The sequence below is a fragment of the Schistocerca nitens genome, chromosome 4 (genome assembly GCF_023898315.1).
Source record: "Schistocerca nitens isolate TAMUIC-IGC-003100 chromosome 4, iqSchNite1.1, whole genome shotgun sequence".
Lineage (NCBI taxonomy): Eukaryota > Metazoa > Arthropoda > Insecta > Orthoptera > Acrididae > Schistocerca > Schistocerca nitens.
In genome coordinates, this window is record NC_064617.1 from 268746329 (window position 1) to 268772916 (window position 26588).

At 36.5% G+C, this 26588-nt stretch overlaps 1 protein-coding gene across 1 annotated transcript in view; it reads left to right on the top strand.

Annotated features, from left to right (window-relative positions):
- The window catches only part of LOC126253115 (rap guanine nucleotide exchange factor 4), a 468034-nt gene extending 441969 nt beyond the window's left edge, over window positions 1–26065 (top strand). Inside the window, exons 16-17 of the mRNA XM_049954233.1 lie at window positions 881–1000; window positions 25734–26065. Coding sequence (XP_049810190.1) covers window positions 881–1000; window positions 25734–25858 — 245 coding nt within the window. The 3' untranslated portion in view covers window positions 25859–26065. The remainder of the gene's footprint in view (window positions 1–880; window positions 1001–25733) is intronic.
- The last annotated feature ends 523 nt before the right edge of the window (window positions 26066–26588 follow it).

Sequence of the window (26588 nt, forward strand, 5' to 3'; positions counted from 1 at the left end):
TTTTTGAAAGTATGGGAACTAGCAAGAGGGGTCGGTAATTGTCAGGTAAATCTTTTTCACCTTTCTTATACACAGGTATGATAACAGAAATTTTTAACAATCTGGGTAAACACCTTCATTTAATATCTTATTTATTACCCTTGTTAAGGAGATTATTATTTCTTCTCTTATATTTTTTATAACATAATTAGATAAACCATAGTAATCTTCAGCTCTGGAGATAGTGAGCTTGGCTATTGATTCATTGACCTGTCTAGGAGTTACTAATGCCCATTCAAATTTATCACTCAGCCTTCTGTGTATTGTAGGTAGCAGTGCTTCTGCCTTTCTCACATCTTCCTCTATCTTAATGTCAGAGACAGGATTGGCAAAATGTGCATTTAATATATGTGGAGGAATTTGTGTACTGTTTTCTTTCTTTTGGCAGTTTATTTCAGTTTTAATGACTTTTGTGGTGGGTGTTATTCTTGTGGGTTCTTTGGTACTGTTTACGGCAGGTTTCTTCAAGTATTTTAACTACTACATCTAGGAATTTAATGGTTGCTTTCCCTAGAAGCAACTTATGATGTATACCATGACCTCTAATGATCTCGTCACAAATTGGATTTTAAATCCTTATCTGCCTTCCTTCGTCACTAATTTTTAAGTTAATTGTTTTTGATATTTTTTAAAATTTTAGTGTATTCAATACAATAAATAAGTCATAAAAGCAGTTTTGTGCATAATTATGACTGTCTTATTCTAGCATCTTTTTCATAGTGTTGATGTGTCGCATAACAAACCTTGGACCATTCACTGTATTAAATTTATTAAGGATTTGTATGAAAGAGTACATTATTAATTTTCATGCTTTTTCTGTTTTATTTGCCATTTGTTTCAGACATGACATTCACACATGAAGGAAACAAAACCTGTCTGGATGGTTTGGTAAATTTTGAGAAGATGCATATGCTGGCACAAACAATGCGAACAATTAGATATTGTCGTAGCAGACGTATAGGTAAATTGGCATTTTATGTTAACCTCTCAGTAAACCATTGGTAAAACATTGTAGAAAAATGTGTATCAATAGGTACATAGGATACGATATTTTGTGTACATATCAAAGCTATTTATTACGAATTTGACATCCAGTTGATCCACATGTTAGATTTAAGTACAGTGGAAACTACACTGTTACCTCTGAACATTGCTAGGAACATATATATTGGATTTATGAGAGAACTGTACATATATTACTCTAGATTCACACAGACAGCATATTGTGAAATATTTTATTAGAATGAAGTTTCTCACATATCAGGTTCCTGCAATTATTTCTACAAAATAGATTAATTTCATTATTAGGACCACTAGTGCTACTAGACCAGCACAGCATATTAATACTCTGGTTGAAATCCATCATAGCATGAAGAGTTGTACTACAGTTTGTGACATTATGATTTTTTATATCTGACAGATGATTTGACATAAGTGACATCTGGTGGTGGAGTAAGCTTTCAGCCAAAAAACCATCCTTTTCATAATTTTCTCAAATGTCTGTTTAATAAGTGTAATGATTCGCCCATTATTGGCAACTTATTGCCCTGTGTTGTTAGCTACTATTGGCAATAATTCATCAAAGTTAGAGCCATAAATATGAATTTAATATCATCTGTCTCATTGTTACTATCATCAGGGACTAGAATATCATTTGCCTTATTGAGTTTATTCAATACATGCCTAAGATTGCTCCAAATCATCCTTGCCTTGTTACTGGGATTTTTTATCCTTTCTGATGAAATGTTTAATAATTTTGCATAGCCTTCCTGTGATGTTACCATGAGGAGCTGAAAGCAAGTGGAATTTAAAGCTGTCATTTTTCCTGATGACATGCAACTCTGCTCTATGGCTGAGTGATGATGGCATCCTGTTGTGTAAAATATTTCAGAGGTAAAATAGCCCCCAACTGGATTTCAGGACAGGCTACTCAGGACCATATCATATCATGATGAGAAAAACAAAACTGGCAACCTACAAGTCAGAACATGTACTCTTAGATCATTTAACTGGGTAGTTGTGTGATTAGCAGCAGCAGCAGTGGTGGTGGTGGTTGTCGTCTTCAGTCTGAAGATGGGTTTAATACAGCTCTCCACACTAGTCTGTTCTACGCAAGCCTCTTCGTCACTGTGTTCCTACCGCAAGCTATGTCCATTTGAAGTACTCTGCAACTTTTATCCCCCCCCCCCCCCCACAATTCCCTCCAGTACTAAATTGACAATTCCTTAATTATATTTACTGAATATTCCATATACACTTGGAGGAACATAGACATATTAATAACTTGGATACAACATGTTATTGTGGAACATTAACACATTGTATTCAAGTTATTGAAATTCATTAATGTTTCAGAGTGTGTCCTATCATCTGATCCCTTCTTTTAGTCAAGTAATGCCACAATTTCTTATCTCACCAATTATGCTCATTACCTCCTCATTAATTACACAGAGTACTCATCTAATCTTCATCATCCTTATGTAATGCTACATTTCAGAAGCTTCTGTTCTCTTCATGTCTGAATTATTTATTGCCCATGTTTCACTTCTGTACGAAGCTACACTCCAGACAAATGCCCCCAAAAAGGACTTCCTAGTACTTAAATTTATATTCAGTGTTAACAAATATCTTTTCTTCAGAAATGTTTATCTTTCTGTTGGCATTCTACATTTTGTATTCTCTCTAGTTCAGCCATCATATGTTACCTACTACTTCCCTTTCCCAGTCTAATTCTCTCAGCATCATTAACTTAATTTGTCTACATTCCACTACCCTTGTTGTGCTTTTGTTAATGTTGATTTATATTCTTCTTTCAAGACACTGTCATTTGAGTAAACTGCACTTCCAAGTCCTTTGCTCTCCCTGACAGAATTACAATGTCATTGGAAAACAACAAAGTTATTATTTCCTTTGCTAATACAAGTTGTAAATAATCTTTCACACACTGTATTTTACCCCTGATTTCCTCAGAAATTTAAAGAGTGTACTCCAAACAACAGTATCAAAATCTTTCTCCAAATCCACCTATACTGTAAATTTAGGTTTGCCTTTCCTTACACTGTCTTCTAAGAGAATTCATAGGGTCAGTACCGCCTCGTATGTTCCAACATTTCTCCAGAACTCGACCTGATCTTCCCCAGACCAGCTTCTACAAGTTTTTCCATTCTTATGTAAATAATTCATGTCAGTATTTTGCAACCAAGACTTACTAAACTGATAGTTCAGTAATATTCTGCCTTTCAGAACCTGATGTCTTTGGGGAAATCATTACTTTCTTCTTGAAATTTGAGAATATTTCCCCTGTCTCATATACCGTTGCACACCAGGTGGAGTGGTTTAGCCATGGGTGGGTCTCCCATGGACTTCAGCAGTTCTGAGAGAGTGTCGTCTACTCCAGCAGCCCTGTTTCAGATTACGTCTTTCAGTGCTCTCTCAAATTCTTCTCCCACTAGCATATCTCCCATCTCATTTGCATCTACTTCCTCTTGCCTTTCTACATTATTGCCTTGTTCATTCCCATTATATAGCCCCTCTATACACTCCTTCCATATTCCACTTTTATCTTCTTCGTATAGTACTGGTTTACCATCAGAGCTCTTGATATTGATGCAGCTGTTGCTCTTGTGTCACAAGGCCTCATCAATTTTCCTGTAGGTGGTATTTATCTTTCCCCTAGTTATTCTTGCTTCTCTAGGCTTAAATTTGTCCTATAGCCATTCCCTGGTAAGGATTTGAATTTTTAATTACCATTGTTTCTATAATATACCTTTTCTTGTAAACAAATTAAGCAAGAAAACTGGAATTTCACATTTTATGTCTGCATAAGAGGCTAATAAAACATATGGAACAGATTTTTGTTTAAGGCTATAGTTGCTTTGAAATTAATTTTTCAGTTTTGTACTACCCAGGACTGCTCTATTATTCTAAAATTTTTAAGGAGTACTTTTCTCAGAGAAAAGATAATGAACAAGTGTGCACAGCATTATTCAGTAAGCAATTCTTAAGAGCTATGCCAAATTTCAGGAGTTTAGCTTTTACAGTTACTGGGAAAAGGTAAATTGTAACTAAAAATAAATCAGTTTATGGAATTTCGCATTATTGCAATTTTTGACAATATTGCTATACCTCTAGTGACTTATTGGTCCATATCCATAATCTTTATTCCCTTCCTCATCTTCCTGGAGTAATCTCTTCCCATGCCTCCTTTACATAGCCAACTTTTGCAATTTTTCTTCTGTTGCCTGAACTTCGTCCAGTTGCGCTTCATCAATGCTTCTGATTATCTTCACTGTGAATGCACCTGGGTGGAAGCCTAGTCTCTGCAGGCACTTAATCCTCCCTACAATTCCAGTATTGAACACTAGACAGACGTCACATGTAGCTATCTCCACAATAACTGAGAACACAAATACTGTTTTTGGACAATGCATCCATATAAGGAGATTATAGTTCTCTTTTGTATTCTGTGTTTTCCCATGTACACATTTTTAAGCACTTCAGGATTGGCTAGAAAGCTGGTTTTATAACATCTAAACCAGCAGTGGCAAACCATGTTTGTGGGTGTATGGCTTTCCTCTGGCTTCTACATTTGCACCACGATATGTCACAAAGGGAATGTTGAGGATTATCATCTGTAGAAATTTTGTGAAAGAATATTGCCCACATGGCTCACTGCATTGTTGTCTCACTGTGTAAGTTATCCCTGATAGCTTTTCCATAATATATTTGTAAAGTATGAATTTCCTTGTCTGTCAGTCTGTTTACACCTTCCAGTGGCTTTCCATCTTCTAATTTCTTGTCTTTCATTTCTTCCTTCAGTCAGAGAAGTCTACCTCCCATTCACTTTTGAATATGCACCACACATTCAGCTTTTTGATTTTAGTTTGTCAGCCATAAGGATTGCTCCTAAAACAGTCTTAAAAGCACTGAAATTGCCATCACATAGATACTACACATCCCTAACACCTTATTCTTCAACTGACCTTTGGAATATTAGTTTCATCCCAGCTGCTTCCATCCCTCCACTTAATCCCTGTGGTAATTTTTGCTGCACACTTTCATGTGTTCCTGCTGCCACCTTTCTTCTTCACAGCCATCATTGTTCTTTCTCGTGTCACACTGACAGCAATATTTCCTCATTACTTGGAAGTCTAAGATTTTCCATGTATCCACGCTAATGACAGATGATACAACAGCTAGTGATGTATGGCCCCTCTTCATCCAGGTTGCATCACAAGAGACACACAGATCTGTTTTCACTACAAAATGTCCTTCTTCCCCTTCATTGTTAATACCTACAGCTTTCTCGCAAGTTGCTTTCATGTCCCCCTTGCACCCAACTTCAAGAGCACTGAGGAGTGTTCTGTTGTAATCACTGAATCTAATCACTGGTGCAGGCATTTCCATCAAGCCGTTGTTGTTGTTGTTGTTGTTGTTGTTGTTGTTATTGTCTTCAGTCCTGAGACTGGTTTGATGCAGCTCTCCATGCTACTCTATCCTGTGCAAGCTTCTTCATCTCCCAGTACTTGCTGCAACCTACATCCTTCTGAATCTGCTTAGTGTATTCATCTCAAGGTCTCCCTCTACGATTTTTACCCACCACGCTGCCCTCCAATGCTAAATTTGTGATCCCTTGATGCCTCAGAACATGTCCTACAAACCGGTCCCTTCTTCTTGTCAAGTTGTGCCACAAACTCCTCTTCTCCCCAATTCTATTCAATACCTCCTCATTAGTTATGTTATCTACCCATCTAATTTTCAGCATTCTTCTGTAGCACCACATTTCAAAAGCTTGTATTCTCTTCTTGTCCAAACTATTTATCGTCCATGTTTCACTTCCATACATGGCTACACTCTGTACAAATACTTTCAGAAACGACTTCCTCACACTTAAATCTATACCCGATGTTAACAAATTTTTCTTCTTCAGAAACACTTTCCTTGCCATTGCCAGTCTACATTTTATATCCTCTCTCCTTCAACCATCATCAGTTATTTTGCTCCCCAAATAGCAAAACTCCTTTACTACTTTAAGTGTCTCATTTCCTAATCTAATTCCCTCAGCATCATCCGACTTAATTCGACTACATTCCATTATCCTCGTTTTGCTTCTGTTGATGTTCATCTTATATCCTCCTTTCAAGACACTGTCCATTCCGTTCAACAGCTCTTCCAAGTCCTTTGCTGTCTCTGACAGAATTACAATGTCATCGGCGAACCTCAACGTTTTTATATCTTCTCCATGGACTTTAATACCTACTCCGAACTTTTCTTTTGTTTCCTTTATTGCTTGCTCAATATGCAGATTGAATAACATCGGGGATAGGCTACAACCATGTCTCACTCCCTTCCCAACCACTGCTTCCCTTTCATACCCCTCAACTCTTATAACTGCCATCTGCTTTCTGTACAAATTGTAAATAGCTTTTCGCTCCCTGTATTTTACTCCTGCCACCTTTAGAATTTGGAAGAGAGTATTCCATTCAACATTGTCAAAAGCTTTCTCTAAGTCTACAAATGCCAGAAATGTAGGTTTGTCTTTCCTTAATCTAGCTTCTAAGATAAGTTGTAGGGTCCGTATTGCCTCACGTGTTCCAACATTTCTGCAGAATCCAAACTGATCTTTGCCGAGGTTGGCTTCTACCAGTTTTTCCATTCGTCTATAAAGAATTTGTGTTAGTATTTTGCAGCTGTGACTTATTAAACTGATAGTTCGGTAATATTCACATCTTTCAACACCTGCTTTCTTTGGGATTGGAATTATTATATTCTTCTTGAAGTCTGAGGGTATTTCGCCTGTCTCATACATCTTGCTCACCAGATGGTAGAGTTTTGTTAGGACTGGCTCTCCCAAAGCCATCAGTAGTTCTAATGGAATGTTGTCCCTCAAGCCACAAAACAAATTTGTGCCTTCTGTGCCTACACCTAAACATCTTGGCACAATCTTGTATTCGCCTCATACAACATCTTCCCATGGGGAGCAGAAGTCTTGAACTGAACATTATATTTGCAGACTTTACACAGAATATGTATATTAGTTGCAATCCCAATTATGCCACTCTCATCACACTCTCTAAGGCCTTTTGACCCACAATTACCACATGCACATGAAAAATTAATCATATGGACAAGTATTTCTAAGTCAGTTAACTTAAATCCACTGGAAAACTTGTCAACAGCACTGTACACAGCGTGATCAATCCCTTCACTAATTTTCTTCTTCGATGAACTTGGTGACTTTGTTTAAAATTGTTCCTTCACACTTAGGAGCAGCATCTGTAACACTGTTATTTAAAATTCGTGTACCCTTTACATGAGAAATTCGACATTCCATAACTATTTTGAATATGTGTCCACTGCTATGACCCATTTTGAGCTAAACGGGTTGATATGTGCAAAACTAAAAACTGAGATAAGTTTTAGCACATACTATTCAAAAAACACAGTGTAAACAAAGGGGCAAGTAGAGATAATTTTTATCACAACTTTCTGGATTCATCTGCAGTTTGTTTCAATTGTGCGAACAAAAAATTAATGCACAAAAATTTCTAGCATAGACAAAGTGTGGTTCACAGCATAGAAAGAGGGGGCATGGTAAGTGCAGACACCCAAACAAACTTTTTTAAACATATTTCTAGCCAGAATTGGATTATGAAAATTTGCCTGATAGAATTTTACACATAGCATCACTAATGTTTGGTTTAAGAATCGTGTAACAAGGCTGTATATGTGGAACAGCCTAGGAGATGCTGGAAAATTTCAGTTTGAATGCACTGGGTGTTTGACTGCTGTAGGTACAGACAAAAGAGGTGAGTACAGGCCAAGAAATTTAGCAGCTAATTCTAATATACTTAGAACCAAAAACCAATGATTTCCCCAATATGGCACATTATGACATAATATATAAACACCTCATATCAGAGTCCTCGTGGATCTAAGCTGCAGATATCCACATTAAAAGTGTTCCACATGATCACCATATATGTGAAGTCAGGCTTAAGCATGTCTGCTCAAACCCATACATGTTAAAAAATCCCAGGTATGTTTCGAATGCATTGCCAGCTATCCACAATACATTATCAGAACAAGTGTATTGATCGTTAAAGTCCATGCCTAGAGGATTTATTGGTGACCAATTCCTCCTACTTCATCAATGAACTTCTAGTACAACCAACTGGTGTGTGTGTGTGTGTGTGTGTGTGTGTGTGTGTGTGTGTGTGTGTGTGTGTGTTTTACCAATGGTGTCAAATAATATGAGTATTGGTATGTACAAATTCAGCACAGTAATATGATCACTGTAAATAAGTGTTGTAAAATGTTATTTTTATTTAGTATTTATTTTACGTATTAAGTGAAAATATGTTTAAAATTTTGATGACTTATTACACATCCATGACAGTCATTTCACTTGGAATCTGTGGAAGGAACATCAACATATTTGTTGTTCATTGTAAATATTTACAATGTATTCTTGTTTGTCTGAAATGTTCTGTATCCTCAAGGATCTTCTTACTATGAATCAACCAGAATGAAAAGTATATCTAATCTAATCTAATTTAAACTCTTATTACCAGGTCTGGAATACATCATAGCTTTTACATATCACCACACACACAAAATCCAAAGGTTTAATATGGAGAACCTGAGAGACTGGTATTGACAGGCCACAAACAACACACTTGTTGAAATTCTATTTATCAGAATTTAGGTATCCAGAATGATGATAAAGTTAAATGAGGGCAGTTAATCACTTTGTAATTTACACCTCACTTGTGGTCTTTTGAAATAAACATAGTCTTAAATGTTAACAGCATTGTAACATAGGTGAAATGTGTTTTATTCATCTCATGATGTACAGAATTTCAGAACATATGCCTGATGTACAGGAGACATGTAAAGGTTACAGTTTGCTTATTTGAAATTTCGTCCACCTACAGTAATACTTTGTGAGGAATTTACTTATTTAAAATTCGCCAAACTCCCTCATGAAACAGATGAAGATGAGAATGAGATGGCAGGTATGATATTGCAATGAGAATTTGAAAGGGCACTGTAGGAACTAAGTCGAAACAAGACCGCTGGAATAGTTGACATCCCCTCAGAAATCTGGATTTGCGTAGTTAAAAAAAAAAAGGAAGACTGATTGCTGCACTCTATAATTTATAATTCCCTCAGAGTTAATGATAATCGTGGGAGAGCCAGCCATGATGAATCTAATCCACCTGGTGTGCAAAACATGTGAATACCTTCAGACTTGAAGAAGAATATTGTAATTCCAATTTAAAATAAATCAGATGCTAACATGTGTAAATGTTACTGAACTGTCAGTGTAATAAGTTATAGAGGGATAATATAGACAAATATGGAAGAGTGAAAAAATTTGTAGAAACCAATCTCTAGGAAAATCAGTTTGGGTTCTAACGAAATCTTCAGTTACAGAATTTATAGACTTAAAGAATGCTTTTGCCAATATTGACTAGAATAAATGCTTTGAAATTGTGAAGGTAGCAAAAGATTATTTACAACTTTCATAAAAACCACTCTATAGTTACAGGAGTTGCAGTTGCAGGTCATGAAAGGGCAGAAGTAGCTGAGGAGAGATTGAGACAGGGTTATAGGTTATTCTCACTGTTAGTCAATGTGTACATTGAGCAAGCAGTAAAGGAAACCAAAGAAAACTTTTGAGAAGGAATTAAAATTAAGGGAGGAGAAATAAAAAAGTTAAGGGTTTGCTGCTGAAGCTAATTCTGTCACAGACAGCAAAGGACTTGGAAGAGCAGTTGAAGAAGGTTGTAAGAGGAACATCAAAAATGTAAAACAAGGATAATGGAATGTAGTTGAATTAAATCTAGTGATTCTGAAGAAATTAGATTAGCAAATGAGAGTTTAACATATGAGTCTAATATACAAGTTTCGTTATTTGGACAGAAAAGTAACTGGTGAAAGTAGAGAGAATATAAAATGCAGACTGACTGCAGCAAAGACAGCATTTCTGAAAAAGAGTAATTTGTTAACATCAAATACAAATTTAAGTGTCAGTAAGTTGTTTCTGAAGGTGTTTTTAAGGACTATAACCTTGTATGGAAATGAAATGTTGACTATGAGCAGTTCAGACTAGTAGAGAATAGAAACTTTTGAAATGTGGTGCTGTAGGTGAGTGATATGAAGATTAGGTGGGAGGATCACATAACTAATGACAAGGTACTGAATCGAACATAGGAGAAAAGAGATTTATGGCACAACTTGACTAAAAGAAGGGATCAGTTGATACGATACATTATGAGGCTTCAAGGCATCACCAATTGGCAGGGAAGAGTGGGTGTTAAAAGTTTCAGAGGGAGACGAAGGGGTGAATACAGTAAGCAGGTTCAGGTGGGTGTATGTTACAATAGTTAGGTGGAGATGAAAAGGCTGTGACAGGTCAGACTAGGATGGAGAACTGCATCAAACCAGTCCTCAGACTGAAGACCAGAGGAACAACAATTTTTAGAATTTCAAATCAAAATACCTTTCAGTTGTCTACATTTCCAAATTATCATTTTATTGAGCAACCAGTTTCAGTGCTATATTATGCCATCTTCAGGACCCCTGACTTACATGTATGAAGATTCCCACCTCTGGTCCAGTCAAAACAGGGGTCAGCATTCAATGACTGGTACCCATAGATTTTTGAGACAGCAATCACTTCAAACATCACCTGCCCGTTGGTAGGTCAGAGAGCCTGAAGATGGTGTAATGCATTGCTGACACTGATTGCTCAATAAAATAACAATTTGAAAATTTAGATGGCTGGAAGGTGTTTTGATTTGACATTCTGCATCAAGCAGCTGAGGTCCCACAACCATCTGTAAAAGGATGCACATACAGAGACAACAGATTATGTTGCACCTTTAAATCTTGATTAGAGTTAGTTCTCTGCATCAAATATAGTTCTTTCTTCCTTGTGCTACATATTTAGACCTCAGAAGTTAACCACTGTTTACTTTAGCTTACACTGTCACAGTTGACTTGATTCATATTGTTGTAAGGATATTTTTAAGAAAGAACTAGATTTCTCATTTGATTTGTGTCTTTCCTGTTTTTTGTCTGAAAATTCTCTCTGAATAGTGCAACTGATTTGACCTGTAGAATTCTGTAAAATTGTACATTCCTCTTATTACTTATATATGACTGATGAGGATATTTTATTGCTGCTACTTGATCATAGTTATCAGATGAACCATTTATAATGGACTTGTACTACGGGACTTTAATCTATGTATCTCTTGTATCCGTGAGACTTCAGTCAAATTTTGTGTATATGTAGAAATTCCTCTTTTCTGTTATTGGCTCTATAGCTGTATATTATTAGTTTGTATCCCCCAGGAGGTGTCCGTGCATTTAGTCTCTTGCCACAAGCACATGGTGCAAACCGTGCTGCATATCGTGATCAAGTGAGTGCCATTGCATCAATCACACAAATGTGCTTCACTTTTGGTTCAAATAAAATATTAACTTCAATTAATTGACCAATAAAAATATTTTATCCACTAATGGAAAGTTCGTGTGAGACAGGGAAGTAAAACTATCTTTTACTTACCTGAATCAGTGATTCAGATTAGTCATTCTGCAGTTTTTTGTTTTCCTGAGTGTAAAGCTGTGACAAATATGTAAATGAATTTGAGTTAGACTTTTTTCTTCAAAAAAACATTGTTTAGGGATTTTATTGCTCAAAATAAACAAATAAATTAAATATGAATAAATATATTCACAAACTGGATTTTAAAAGCTGCTTGCCATTTGGGTGGTGGTAACCCTCCTTTTCTTATTACTGGCTAATGGCCTTGAGAGTGCCGAAGCCTCCAAAAATTATCAGGTGATCAAGTCTACAACTGAGTAATTAGTATATTTTTTTTCCATTTGTTTCTAAATGTAAGAACCCATGTTGTTGTAACATGATGAGACTATGTTGTTAATGTGGATTCTTCTGCCGTAACATGTGGAATTCAATATAATATGTATGAACTTTTTTAGTTTTATAATTTGATGTTGCAAAACAGACCAAAGTATTTCCATATAATTATATAAAAAAGAAATAAACAGGATTCCTAAAAAATTTCTCGTTCCATACAGTTAGATGGAAAACTAGTTTCATAACAAAGCTATATGTTTCTTAATAAGTCTTTGCCAGAATTACATTAACAATTTGATCATGTTAGTAGCCTCCTTACATCCTATTATTACATTTTTTTTTCATCTAGTTCCACAATATATGTTAGTGAAGCTGTCAGACTACCTTTACTAGATGTGTTTTTACTGAATTAAATGTTTTAATATACATTACTAAACATATATGAGGGTCAGAACTTTAATAGTGGCATCTATTTATTTACAGTGAGTACAAAGTAGATACGTGTTTCAAAGTTTTACTGACCTTCAAAGTAGTCACCAGCATTGTGTATAATGCATTGCCAGTGATGTGTAAGTCATAGGATACTGTTAGCAGTGACAGTTGTGTTGACAGTTCGAGCGGTGTGGTCTATTGCCCAACGAATTAGTAGCAGTTCTGAAGCAAATGCCATGAAGTGCTCCCTTCAGTTTCGAAATCGAGTTGAACTCACGAGGGTTTAAGTCAGGGGAGTGCAGTAGGTGGTATATCACTTAGCAGCCCCATCATTCAAGCAAATCAGTAACAGCTTGCACTGTACGTTTTTGAGCATTGTCTTGCAAAATGATGGTCAGGTCCGGCAGAAAGTGTCATCACTTCTGTCTCTATGCTGTTCATTTTTGGAACACAACCTACGACCAGCTTAGAGACAGAAGTGATGACACTTTCTGCAGGACCTGACCATCATTTTGCAGGACAATGCTCAAGCATGTACATCGCAGGCAATGGGTTATACACAATGCTGGTGACTACTTTGAAGGTCAGTAAAACTTTGAAACATGTATCTATTTTGTATGAGCTGTAAATAAATAGTTGCCACTATTAAAGTTCCAACCCTCGTAATAGTAGTTAACTACATAAAGGCAATAGGACAACTTCATGAGAACTCCCCACCACAGAATTCTACACAAAATTTATTATGAGTGGCATTCTGGCAGCATCCCAATATAATTACAGGGAGCTGTATACCTAATTAAAACTCTTCTCATGCTAAACCTACCATAGACTCTCGACGATCTGAACTAATGTGGCAGTAGGTCAAGCTGGTGACAAAAAAACTGGATAGGTTGGAGTTCTATAAATTCTCTCTTCCTACTCCAGCCACACCATTCAAAAATCCCAAAACCAAATTTTATTAACACTTTATGACTTCTTATCTAATACACTATATGATCAAAAATATCTGGACACTCCCAAAACCATACGTTTTTTGTATTAGGTGCATTGTGCTGCCACATACTGCCAGGTACTCCATATCATTGACCTCAGTAGTCATTAGACATTATGAAAGAGCAGAATGGCGTGCTCCATGGAACTCACGGTCTTCGAACGTGCTCAGATGACTGGGTGTGACTTGCGTCATATGTCTATACAAGAGATTTCCACACTCCTAAACATTCCTAGGTCCACTGTTTCCAATGTGATAGTGAAGTGGAAATGTGAAGGAACACGTAGAGCACCAAAGCATACAGGCCGACCTCGACTTTCGACTGACAGTGACTGCCGATAGTTGAAGAGGGTCGTAATGTGTAATAGGCAGATATCTATCCAGACCATCTCACAGGAATTCCAAACTGCATCAGAATCCACTGCAAGTACTATGACAGTTAGGTGGGAAGTAAGAAAACTTGGATTTCATCGTCGAGTGGCTGCTCATAAGCCACACATCATGCTGGCAAATGCCAATTGATGCATCACTCGGTGTAAGGAGAGTAAACATTGTGTGGAGTGACAATTACAGTACACAATGTGGGATCCAATGGCAGGGTGTGGTTATGGCGAATGCCCAGTGAACGTCATCTGCCAGTATGTGTAATGCCAACAGCAAAATTCGGAGATGGTGGCGTTATGGTGTGGTTGTGTTTTTCATGGAGGGGACTTGCACCCCTTGTTGTTTTTCATGGCACTATCACTGGACAGGCCTACATTGATGTCTTAAGCACCTTTTTGCTTCCCACTGTTGAAGAGCAATTCAGGGATGTAACTGCATCTTTCAGCTTGATCGAGCACCTGTTCATAATGCACAGCCTCTGGCGGAGTGGTTACATGACAATAACATCCATTTAATGGACTGGCCTGATGTGAATCCTATAGAACACATTTGGGATGTTTTGGAATTCTTACTTCATGCCAGGCCTCACCAACCGATATAGATACCTCTCCTCAGTGCAGCAACCCGTGAAGAATGGACTGCCATTCCTCAAGAAACCTTGCAGCACCTGTTTGAATGTATGCCTGTGAGAGTGGAAGGTGTCATCAAGGCTAATGGTGGGCCAACACGATATTGAATTCCAGCATTCCCGGTGGAGGGTGCCACGAACTTATAAGTCATTTTCAGCTGGCTGTCTGGATACTTCTTATCACATAGTGTACATGCTAGTTATAAGTTTTTGTTACATACATACTGTACACTTCAAAAATTCTGCACACTTCGATAATTATCACAGGGAACATATTATTATTTGCATTGTAAACTATGAATGTATGATTACACAATGCGAAAACCTAGGCCTAGCAAAAAAATTGAAACTTACAGGTTAGAGGTTTTAAAAAAGTCTTTGATAAATTAGTTTCCCTCCTTCAACCCTCTTCCCTGCTGCAGTGTCCCTCCACTTATGCAAACAGATGACATCAGCTAGCATTGCTTTCTCCTGCTCTCTAATGTACTGCAGCACTGCCTTAGTCATCTTCAACCTTTATGAATGTCTGATGAGATTTCTCCTGTTATTTACGTTGGCCTTCTCCTCTTGTGTTACTTTCCCCTATGTCATCATTTCCATGATATTGCCAGTTATTTCATCAGCTTCATAATTTGCCATCCATTCAGTGACATCCTCTGCATCAACATTCCACACAGCCTGATACATTTTTATGCAATGAAATTTCATCATTTCCCCCTTTGAGTTCAGTTTCACACATGGTTAAAAGCTGAGAGTCCACTTTCATGGTCTAAAAGAATTTTCTAAGACTTTATAAGTCATAAGTTTGGGATCACTTCCCATACTTCAGCCAACCACTTTATGACATCTATCAAGTCAACCCTTTCCGGAATGATTGAAATCACTGATATCAACATACTGAGATGGTGGCAGTGATACTTCTCCTTCAGCATTTTCAGGATTCCCTGGTCCATTGGATGACAAAGAGCAGTCAAGTTTGTTGGTAAAAATAATACTTTTGAATCTCCATCTGTGAGTTTGCCACTGGCAGGATGTAAGTTCACTATCAAGAGGCAGTAGAGCTTTCATTGGTAAATTGTTGTCTTTCAAGTATTTTTCTACAGCTGTTAAAAATTCATTTTGGACCAAGGTTTTAAAGACTTTGAAACTCATACATGCTTTCTTTCAATGAGTGTAATGTAAGGGCAGTGATTCCTGATTTTTCAGGTTTCTGAGATTCCCTTTTAATGTAAGCCTAAGCTTGTGGTTGCCATTTGCATTACTGCAAGCCAATATGGTAACACATTCCTTACTTCACTTATATCAGAATAGATTACAGTGGTCTAGATTAGATTAGATGTACTTTTTGTTCCAGTTGATCCATAGTGAGGAAATCTTTGGGGATGTGGAACATGTCGGAAAAAAAAGAGTACACAATAAATATTTACAATAAGAACATATGAGCTAGTGTACCTTGCACATATCCCAAATGAAGTCACCCTTGTGGATGTAGACTTGGTCAAAAAAGATAAGATCTGAAGCATATTTACATTTAAAAGGCTATGTAACTTGCTCCAAATATTAAATGTTCAATACACTTCCATGAACCATGGACCTTGTCATTGGTGGGGAGGCTTGCATGCCTCAGCGATACAGATAGCCGTACCGTAGGTGCAACCACAATGGAGGGGTATCTGTTGAGAGGCCAGACAAATGTGTGGTTCCTGAAGAGGGGCAGCAGCCTTTTCAGTAGTTGCTGGGGCAACAATCTGGATGATTGACTGATCTGGCCTTGTAACACTAACCAAAATGGCCTTGCTGGGCTGGTACTGCGAACGGCTGAAAGCAAGGGGAAATTACAGCCATAATTTTTCCCGAGGGCATGCAGCTTTACTGTATGGTTAAATGATCATGGTGTCCTCTTGGGTAAAATATTCTGGAGGTAAAATAGTCCCCCATTCGGATCTCTGGGTGGGGACTACTCAGGAGGACATTGTTATCAGGAGAAAGAAAATTGGCATTCTACGGATCAGTGTGTGGAATGTCAGATCCCTTAATCGGGCAGGTAGGTCAGAAAATTTAAAAAGGGAAATGGATAGGTTAAAGTTAGATATAGTGGAAATTAGTAAAGTTCAGTGGCAGGAGGAACAAGACATTTGGTCAGGTTAATACAGGGTTATAAATACAAAATCAAATAGGGGTAATGCAGGAGTAGTTTTAATAATGAATAAAAAAAATAGGAGTGCGGGTAAGCTACTACAAACAGCACTGTGAATGCATTATTGAGGCCAAGATGGACACGAAGCCCATGCCTACTACAGTAGTACAAGTTTATATGCCAACTAGCTCTGCAGATGATGAAGAAATTGATGAATTGTGTGATGAGATAAAAGAAATTATTCAGATAGTGAAGGGAGACAAAAATTTCATAGTCACAGGTCACTGGAACTCGATACTAGGAAAAGGAAGAGAAGGAAACATAGTAGGTGAATATGGAATGGGAGTAAGGAATAAAAGAGGAAGCCGCCTGGTAGAATTTTGCTCAGAGCTTAATTTAATCATAGCTAATACTTGGTTCAAGAATCATAAAAGAAGGTTGTAGGAAGAAGCCTGGAGATACTGGAAGGTCTCAGATAGATTAAATAACGATAAGACAGAGATTTAGGAGCAAGGTTTTAAATTGTAAGACATTTCCAGGGGCAGATGTGGACTCTGACCACAATCTATTGGTTATGAACTGTAGATTAAAACTGAAGAAACTGCAAAAAGGTGGGAATTTAAGGAGATGGGACCTGGATACACTGACTGAACCAGAGGTAGTACAGAGTTTCAGGGAGAGCATAAGGGAACAATTGTCACAAATGGGGGAAAGAAATACAGTAGAAGAAGAGTGGGTAACTCTGAGGGATGAAGTAGTGAAGGCAGCAGAGGATCAAGTAGGTAGAAAGACAAGGGGTAGTAGACATCCTTAAGTAACAGAATAAATATTGAATTTAATTGATGAAAGGAGTAAGTATAAAAATGCAGTAAATGAAGCAGGCAAAAAGGAATACAAATGTCTCAAAAATGAGATCGACAGGAAGTGCAGAATGGCTAAGCAGGGATGGCTAGAGGACAAATGTAAGGATGTAGAGGCTTATCTCATTAGGGGTATGATAGATACTGCTTACAAGAAAATTAAAGAGACTTTTGGAGAAAAGAGAACCACTTGTATGAATATCAAGAGCTCAGATGGAAACCCAGTTCTAAGCAAAGAAGGGAAAGCAGAAAGGTGGAAGGAGTATATAGAGGGTCAATATAAGAGCGATGTACTGTAGGACAATATTATGGAAATGGAAGGGGATGTAGATGAAGATGAAATGGGAGATACAATACTGCATGAAGAGTTTGACAGACCACTGAAAGACCTGAGTCAAAACAAGACACCGGGAGTAGACAACATTCCATTAGAACTACTGACAACCTTGGGAGAGCCAATCCTGACAAAACTCTACCATCTGGTGAGCAAGATATATGAGACAGGCGAAATACCCTCAGACTTCAAGAAAAATATAATAATTCCAATCCCGAAGAAAACAAGTGTTGACAGATGTGAAAATTACCAAACTATCAGTTTAATAAGTCACAGTTGCAAAATACTAATGCGAATTCTTTACAGACAAATGGAAATACTGGTAGAATCCGACCTCAGGGAAGATCAGTTTGGATTCCGTAGAAATATTGGAACTCGTGAGGCAATACTGACCTTACGACTTATCTTAGAAGAAAGATTAAGGAAAGGCAAACCTACATTTCTAGCATTTGTAGACATAGAGAAAGCTTTTGACAATGTTGAATGGAAATTTCAAATTCTAAAGGTGGCAGGGGTAAAATACAGGGAGCAAAAGGCTATTTACAGTTTGTACAGAAACCAGATAGCAGTTAGTCAAGGGACATGAAAGGGATGCAGTGGTTGGGAAGGGAGGGAGACAGGGTTGTATCCTCTCCCCGATGTTATTCAATCTGTATATTGAGCAAGCAGTAAAGGAAACAAAAGAAAAATTCAGAGTAGATATTAAAATCCATGGAGAAGAAATAAAAACTTTGAAGTTCGCTGATGACATTGTAATTCTGTCAGAGGCAGCAAAGTACTTGGAAGAGCAGTTGAACGGAATGGACAGTGTCTTGAAAGGAGGATATAAGATGAACATCAACAAAAGCAAAACGAGAATAATGGAATTAAGTCAGGTGATGCTGATGGAATTAGATTAGGAAATGAGACACTTAATGTAGTAAAGGAGTTTTGCTATTTGGGGAGCAATATAACTGATGATGGTCAAAGTAGAGAGGACTGGCAATGGCAAGGAAAGCGTTTCTGAAGAAGAGATATTTGTTAACATTGAGTATAGATTTAAGTTTCAGGAAGTTGTTTCTGAAAGTATTTTATGGAGTGTAGCCATGTATGGAAGTGAAACATGGACGATAAATAGTTTGGACAAGAAGAGAATGGAAGCTTTTGAAATGTGGTGCTACAGAAGAATGCTGAAGATTAGATGGGTAGATCACATAACTAATGAGGAGGTATTGAATAGAATTGGGGAGAAGAGGAGTTTGTGGCACAACTGAACTAGAAGAAGGGACTGGTTGGTAGGACTTGTTCTGAGGCATCAAGGGATCACCAATTTAGTATTGGAGGGCAGTGTGCAAAAATCATAGAGGGGGACCAAGAGATCAATACACTAAGCAGATTCAGAAGGATGTAGGTTGCAGTAGGTACTGGGAGATGAAGAAGCTTGCACAGGATAGGGTAGCATGAAGAGCTGCATCAAACCAGTCTCAGGACTAAAGACCACAACAACAACAACAACAACAACAACAACAACACTTAGATGCATATGATAATTCTGAAGCTATTGTACCCATGCATCTTCAAACAAAGAAATAAAATAAAAAGTATTTTACAGCTGTTTATTTATTTATTTATTTGTCCACGAGACCTTGTTGATACATAGTACGTACATAATATGTAGGACATAATTTAATACAAAATTGTTTCTATCATTTTCACATCATTAATCTCTTGTGGTCATGCTACTTATTTACAATGATCACGTTACTGCATTAAAAAAAAAGAAAAAAGTCAGATTGTACACAATATTCACATTACCCAAACAATGGAAACTCTAGTAGGAATATCAACACTGTAGGAAAAGACAGATTGCTACTTACCATAAAGGAGACACATTAGGTTGCAGACAGGCACAATTAAAACACTCTTACATGAAGCTTTTGGCCACAGCCTTCATCAGTAAAAGAGATACACACATCATTCATACACACAAACAAGCATACCTCATGCACGAATGACCACCAACTCCAGCATCTTGGCACGAGATGCTGGAGTTAACAGCCATGTGTGCATGAGGTGTGCTTGCTTGTGTGTGTGTCTCTTTTGCTGATGAAGGCTGTGGCTGAAAGATTTATGTAAGTGTAATTTAATTCTCTGCAACTTAATGTGACTTCTTTACAGTCAGTAGCAATCTTTCTTTTCCTACATTGTTGATATTCACATTCTGTGACATTTTTTAATAACATATCCACATCAGTCAGTTCCGCAAAAAAATTCATCAATGGAACAGGAGTAGTTGGCCACCAATAAATCCTTTAGACTCTTCTCAAACTGAACATTATTAATAGTTAAATTTTTGTGGCTGCTGGTGTGTTATTGAAAATGTTTGTTACTGAATATTGGACACCTTTCTGAACCAAAGTAAATGACTTTAAATCTTTGTGAAAGTTATTACTATTTCTAGGCTGATTTCATGAACTGAGCTCTTGCTTTGAAAATTAAAGACAAATTTTTAATTACAAATTTCACTAAGAATAAATATATTGGGAAGCAGTTGTTAGCATCCTCTGTTCCTTAAACAGCCCTTTTTATTTTTTATTTGAGATACATATTCCATAGATCCAGTAATGCGTGATTATGCATGGATGTGGAATGAGTCAAAGCAGATACAATATAGATGTCATACAACACAATACAATACAATACTTACTGGTATATTACACATGGTAGGTGAATGATTCAAAACTGGCACAATACAATAATATAATCAAGATAATAAACAATACAATACAATACAAAAATACAAGAGTGATAAAAAACAATACATATAACAATGACAAAGGAAATAATCTGAATTACTACTCAAATTATTTATCTCTGTTGAAGAATTCATCTAAAGAGTAGAAACATTTTTCCAGTAGGAATTCCTTTAGCTTTTTTTTTTAAAAAAAATAGCATTTTCTTTTCTTTTAGGAACTTTATATTACTTGGGAGTGCGTTAAAGATTTTTGTACTTGTGTACTTTACCTCTTTTTGTACCAGAGAGAGATTTTCCATTCATAGTGCGTATCACCTTTCCGTTGTGTGTTATAATGATGGTATGCCTCATTTGTTTCATATTCAGAGGAATTGAGAAGAGTGAAAGCCATGAGTGAGAGGAGATATTGTGAGGTAGTGGTTAATATACCTAACTGTTTAAAAAGATTTCAACATGAGGTTCTTGGAGGGACACTACATATAATACCGAGTACTTTTTTCTGGCTTTCAAAAAAAATTTTTGTAAGTGGTGAGTTGCCCCAAAAGATTATTCCATAGCAAATCACTGAATGAAAGTAGCCAAAATATGCAGATCTTGATACATTGATGTCTCCAATTTTGGTGATTATTCGGATGGCAAATGTTGCTGTGCTAAGCTTTTTTAGTGTTTGCTGTATGTGGAATTCCGAGTTGAGCCGGTTATCTATGTGAACGCCTAGGAACTATGTGCAATGAACGCTCTGTAACTGTTGGCTCTCGTGTGCAATGTTAATCTCGTCTGGGCTTATGTAACTGGATTGGAACTGCATGTCATTTGTTTTACTGAGGTTTACTGCTAGAGAATTTGCCGTGAACCAGTTCAGAGCATTTGCAAGTGCTTGGTTGGTATTTAACTCTACGTCAGTGGAGGTTTTGCTGGCTGTCACTATACTTGTGTCATCTGCAAACAGTGTGATATTGATAGCACTATTTGAGGACAAGGGTAATAAATAAGAGGGGACCAAGGACTGACCCTTGTGGAACTCCATGATATACTGTTCCCCAGTTAGACTCTACCTCTCCTACTTGTAGGTTGTTAACACCTAATACTATTTTTTGTTGTCTGTCTTCTAGATATGATCTGAGCCAGTTACCCATTTGTCCACGGATTCCATATTGGGCTGCTTTTCCTAAAAGTATTGTGTGATTGATGCAGTCGAAAGCCTTAGTCAGGTCACAGAATATGCCAACGGCTAATTTTTTCTTGTCAAGGAATTTTACGATGTTATTTGTAAGCGTGTAAATTTCTTCAGTTGTAGATATGCCTGATCTGAAACCAAATTGTTGTTTACTAATTAGTGCAAATTTTTCAAGGTGATTGACAATCCTGGCACATATTAATTTTTCAAAGCCTTTAGAAAATGTTGTTACAAGAGAGATAGAATGATAGTTGGAAACATCTGTGGGATCACCTTTTTTATAGAGGGGCTTCACAGTAACATATTTCATTCTGTCAGGGAAGATACCTTGATTTAGAGAGGAATTGAATATATGAGCTAGAACTTCAGAGAGTTGATTACAGCTGGCTTTTAGCAGTTTCCTCTGCAGGATGTTCTTGAGTTCACACCACAAATAATTCATAATACACTTTTTTGGGCTCAGAACACTTTAGCTTCATTTGATGAGTTACCCAGAGAATAATCCTGTATGACATTACAGAATGAAGGTAAGCGTAGTACACTACCTTTTTTATTTTAATATCGTCTATGTCTGACAACATTTGGCTTGGAAATAGAGATTTGTTTAGGCACTTCAGCAGTTCTATGGTATGCACTTCCCAGTTAAATGTACTATCAAGCTGTAATCCTAAGAATTTAATATTGTCAACTTCTTCTATTGGTGTGTTGTCATATTTTAGGTGTATACTGGCAGGAAATCTTTTACAAGTTCTGAACTGCATATAATCCATTATTAATGTCAAAGAAAATTTCATTAGCTGACCTTTCTAAGGCTATATTTGATTTACTATTTATTGCAATGTTTCTATCATCTGCAAACAAAACAAACTTGGTGGCTGGTAATGTTATTGATGAAAGATCATACAGAAGAAAAAGTAAGTGTGTTAAGATGGAACCTTGGGGGACACCGCACATTATTGATCACATTTAGATGGTGCCTGATACTTAATGCATGTCTTTTCTATTGACACACTTTGTTTTCCGTCAGAGATATAGGACTTGAACCATTTTGCAGCAGTTCCTGTTACTCCATAATATTCTGATTCACTTAGCCTGTAATTTATTGTCTAATTAAGTAAGTACATTCTCGCTGTATGTGTAGATAGCCTTCTCAATATCAAAACCCTTTAGAAATCCAAGTTGTGACTTGGATAATATTTTATTGGTGGTTAGATGGTTAATAAAAGACTGTATATCACCTTTCTAAAATCTTTGAGAGTGCAGGTAAAAGTGATATTGGACAGAAGTTTGATGGTATTTCTTTATCTCCATTCTTATACAAAGGCTTAATTTTAGCATATTTCAACTTTTCAGGAAATGTTCCACTGGTTACACAAATAACTAGAAATGTCACTAAACTCAGAGGCTTGCTCACTGTTTAATCATCTTCATTGATATGTTATCATAAGCACTAGATTTTTGTGATTTGAAGGATTTTACAGTGATCATTACTTCTACTGGTGTTGTGAGGATCATACTCATGTTATTGTAGTTATTTTTAGCAGCTGGTCTGAGATATTCAAGGCAGCATCTACAGAACCTGACAACCCTATCTTTTTAGTAACAGTTATGAAGTGCTTAATGAAAAGTTCAGCAACACTGCACACATCTGTTACCCATGTAACATTTATTCTTAATGCTATGTGCTTCTCTTCGTCTGTGATTGTATTAGTCCCTTCCTTCACTATAAACCGTATTGCTCTGCCATTGACAAGTACAAACGATGTATCTCTGCCATTGCAAGTTCTTTGACTTTGTGAACCTGATGGCCCATGCCATCTTGCTTGTTGAATTCGCTACATGATTTGTTGTAATGTAGACGTCTGTATGAAATATACTGAGCCCTACAGAAATGTGCGTGTTTCCTTGGGCTACAACCCAACAAAAATCCCACATTGTCTTTATTTTCTTATCTGATGTGACTATCCTGTTATCATAAAGCATTTGCTTTGATGTCCATATTACTATCTTCAATATTTTGCAGTATGCTGCATTTATTTACATCAGATCTGTTTGTGACTGATAAATGTAGTTTCCGTTTTGTCTTACAGGATACCTTTATTCCTTGTATAATCCATAGTTTTTTTAAAAAAACAAGGATCAAATCTAGGTTTGGAGGAAAACATGCTATGAGCATTGTACACGTTACTCCAATTCGTGTCTTTGAGGAGTTTCCTGAAACGATAAATGTTTAGCTTAATGGCTAGCCTCTAGAATTCAGATTTAGTAAATCTATGTTAAAATCACCAGTAACCACTATATAATTTTTAGTAGGCCAATAGAGCTTCAAAGTGATTTATGAACAGATTAAAATTACCTGCTGCTACTCAGCATACACTTACTATTGTGAATAATTTATTATGGAAGTCTACTTCTGTTGCACATGCTTCCATGTGCTGCGTAGACAAAATGTATGAATGTCTATGCCATTAAACTTGTGGCAGTTCCTGATGAATCTGGCAACTCCTCCATTCTCTATTTCTGCTCTACAAAAGTGAGAAGCTAACCTAGATCCTGCAAGACTTAACGCATCTATATCAGTGGTCACATGATGTTTAGAGAGGCAGATTATGTCAACTGGGTTGGTTGACTCGAATTCATCAATGCTGATAAATAGTTCATTAATTTTACTTTTTAGCCATCAAATATTTTAATTCACTAAATATAGCTTGCATTTCACATTGGCTGAGATGAAACTGGGTGAAAATAAAATTTTTTGTGACTGTTGAAAATTTTTAACCTACAACTGTGTTTGTTGATCTAGTGTGCCAGAATTATGCTGTTTAGTTCCTTTCTCAAATTGAAAGTTCGTTTAAATTCTGAACTCTGTTAGAACTTGTATCTGGGTGTTGCACTTCCTTTTTTGAAGCAAGCATTTTTGTAAGGAGCATCTTATAATTCAGACCAATCTCACTGCAATAGTACAGCTGCTCAGCAGAAATTCCTTCCTCCTCAATTAACTTCTTAAGATAGTCTTTATACAATGGCTCAGTCTCTTTGTCAGCAGAGAAAGCCTCTCCACTAACGGTTACCTGGCAAATGCTGAATCATTTTTTCCACTAATTCAACCATCCATCAATTGTAGTAAAGTCTGAATCTTCTTCTTCCATTTACCATTGATTAATGGGCAAATATTTTCATCTTAAATGTTCATGCCACAAAAATAAAGCATTCTCAACTTCTTTATGTTCACCTTCCAGCATTATCTGCCTTACTTTTATTTCATTTCTGTTAGCTTGGAAAGCACACCCCTTTCCAATTTCTGCTCATTTTTTCATCTGGTATCCAACAGTACTTTTTCCTACACCTAGCTCCAAAGCAGTAGTTTTGGCTGTAACCCCAGAATCCAGTCACATTTCAGCATGAAGTTTTTATCCATACTCACTACAAGTTTTTTTATCACTCATTTTGGATTCCTTAAATAAAAGACAAAGAATTGCACAAAACAACAATTTACCAATGCACATGCAACTGAAGAAACACCACACGGTTGCCTACAGAGCGGCTCTCGAAGAGTATTAATAGTTGTTTGTGAGTGGCACAGCATTGTAGCCAGTGCCCACTTGCTAAGGCTTTGGAAAAGAACAGGATATATAATAGATTTCATCATGGAGAAATATTGTTACAATATTAACTAATTAGGCTGGATAGTACGGAGGCTAGATAGTCATAAGCCAGATAGTTGAGAGTCTACTGTATTACATTCAGGAGCAACCTCTCCCCCATTAAATATAACACTTTCAAAGAACATTGATGAATCTTATTGAAAATTTTGAATGGAAAATTTAAAAACTACCAATAAACTGTCATGATAAGTTGAATATGGAAACATTATTGAGTACCGTATTCAGAATATTTCCAGTGTCCAGATACCAAAAGTGCATATGCCAATATATAATTTTATAATAATGTTATTTTGTATTGACAGAAGCTGCTTCAGAATTAAATGTTTTAGAAAACATCTGTTCTTCTACATGAACCCCTGTAAATAGAACTGCTATACATCATTATTAAAGTTAAAAAAATTTCTCTTTACTTTTATGTGCACAGAACATGTATTATTTACACGTTACTGTTGGTTCTTTTAGTTCTAGAACCACCATCTCCAAAAAGTGAAGCAGAGGTACGATCGTACATCAGTTGCTTGAGGACAATAGATAACCAGAGAGTTCTAACAAGCTTGTCTCAGAAGCTTGAACCAAGAAGATCTTAGTAAATTAGAAACCAAATCTGTTGGTATGAAACTTATAACACCAAAGACATTATGGTCCTGTGGACATGTACTTTCCAAAGAACTGATTAAAACTATCCTAGAGCTTTCCAGAAATACTTCAGTGTATCATTTGTAAATGTTTACATAAATCTAGTCACAAATGACTGAATTTTATTTATATGCATGTAAATTTTGTAACAAAAGACACACTAATTTATATAACAAAATATCTAATATTAACAATTATTCTTTTAATTGTAATTTCTCTGTATGCACATTATTAAAGTAAAATGAAAAGCATTCAAAAATGCAGATAATTTTCAGGGGAAATTTACTCGTACAGTGCATTTTTTTGGCACTATGTACTTGCCCATCAAGAAGCAATATTTTAACAATAATCATTGTTGAATGTGAGTGAAATTTTTATCTAAGCCTACTACACAACAATCAGCATCAGATTTTATAAAATTAAATGTTTTAAAAGTATTTAATTTTTGTTTGTGTATACAATAAGACAATCTCTCTCTCTCTCTCAATTATGAACTATTATTTGCCACTATGTAGATAACATTCTATTTACGGTTAACAATTTGTTATTTCCTATGCATGTGCTCTTATTTTTTATCAGCATTAGTTAAATTTATCTTCATGCTTCATACACTACAGCAGATGACCAATATATATTTCACTATGAAAGAGTCTATTGGTTTTTACAAATATTTTATAAATA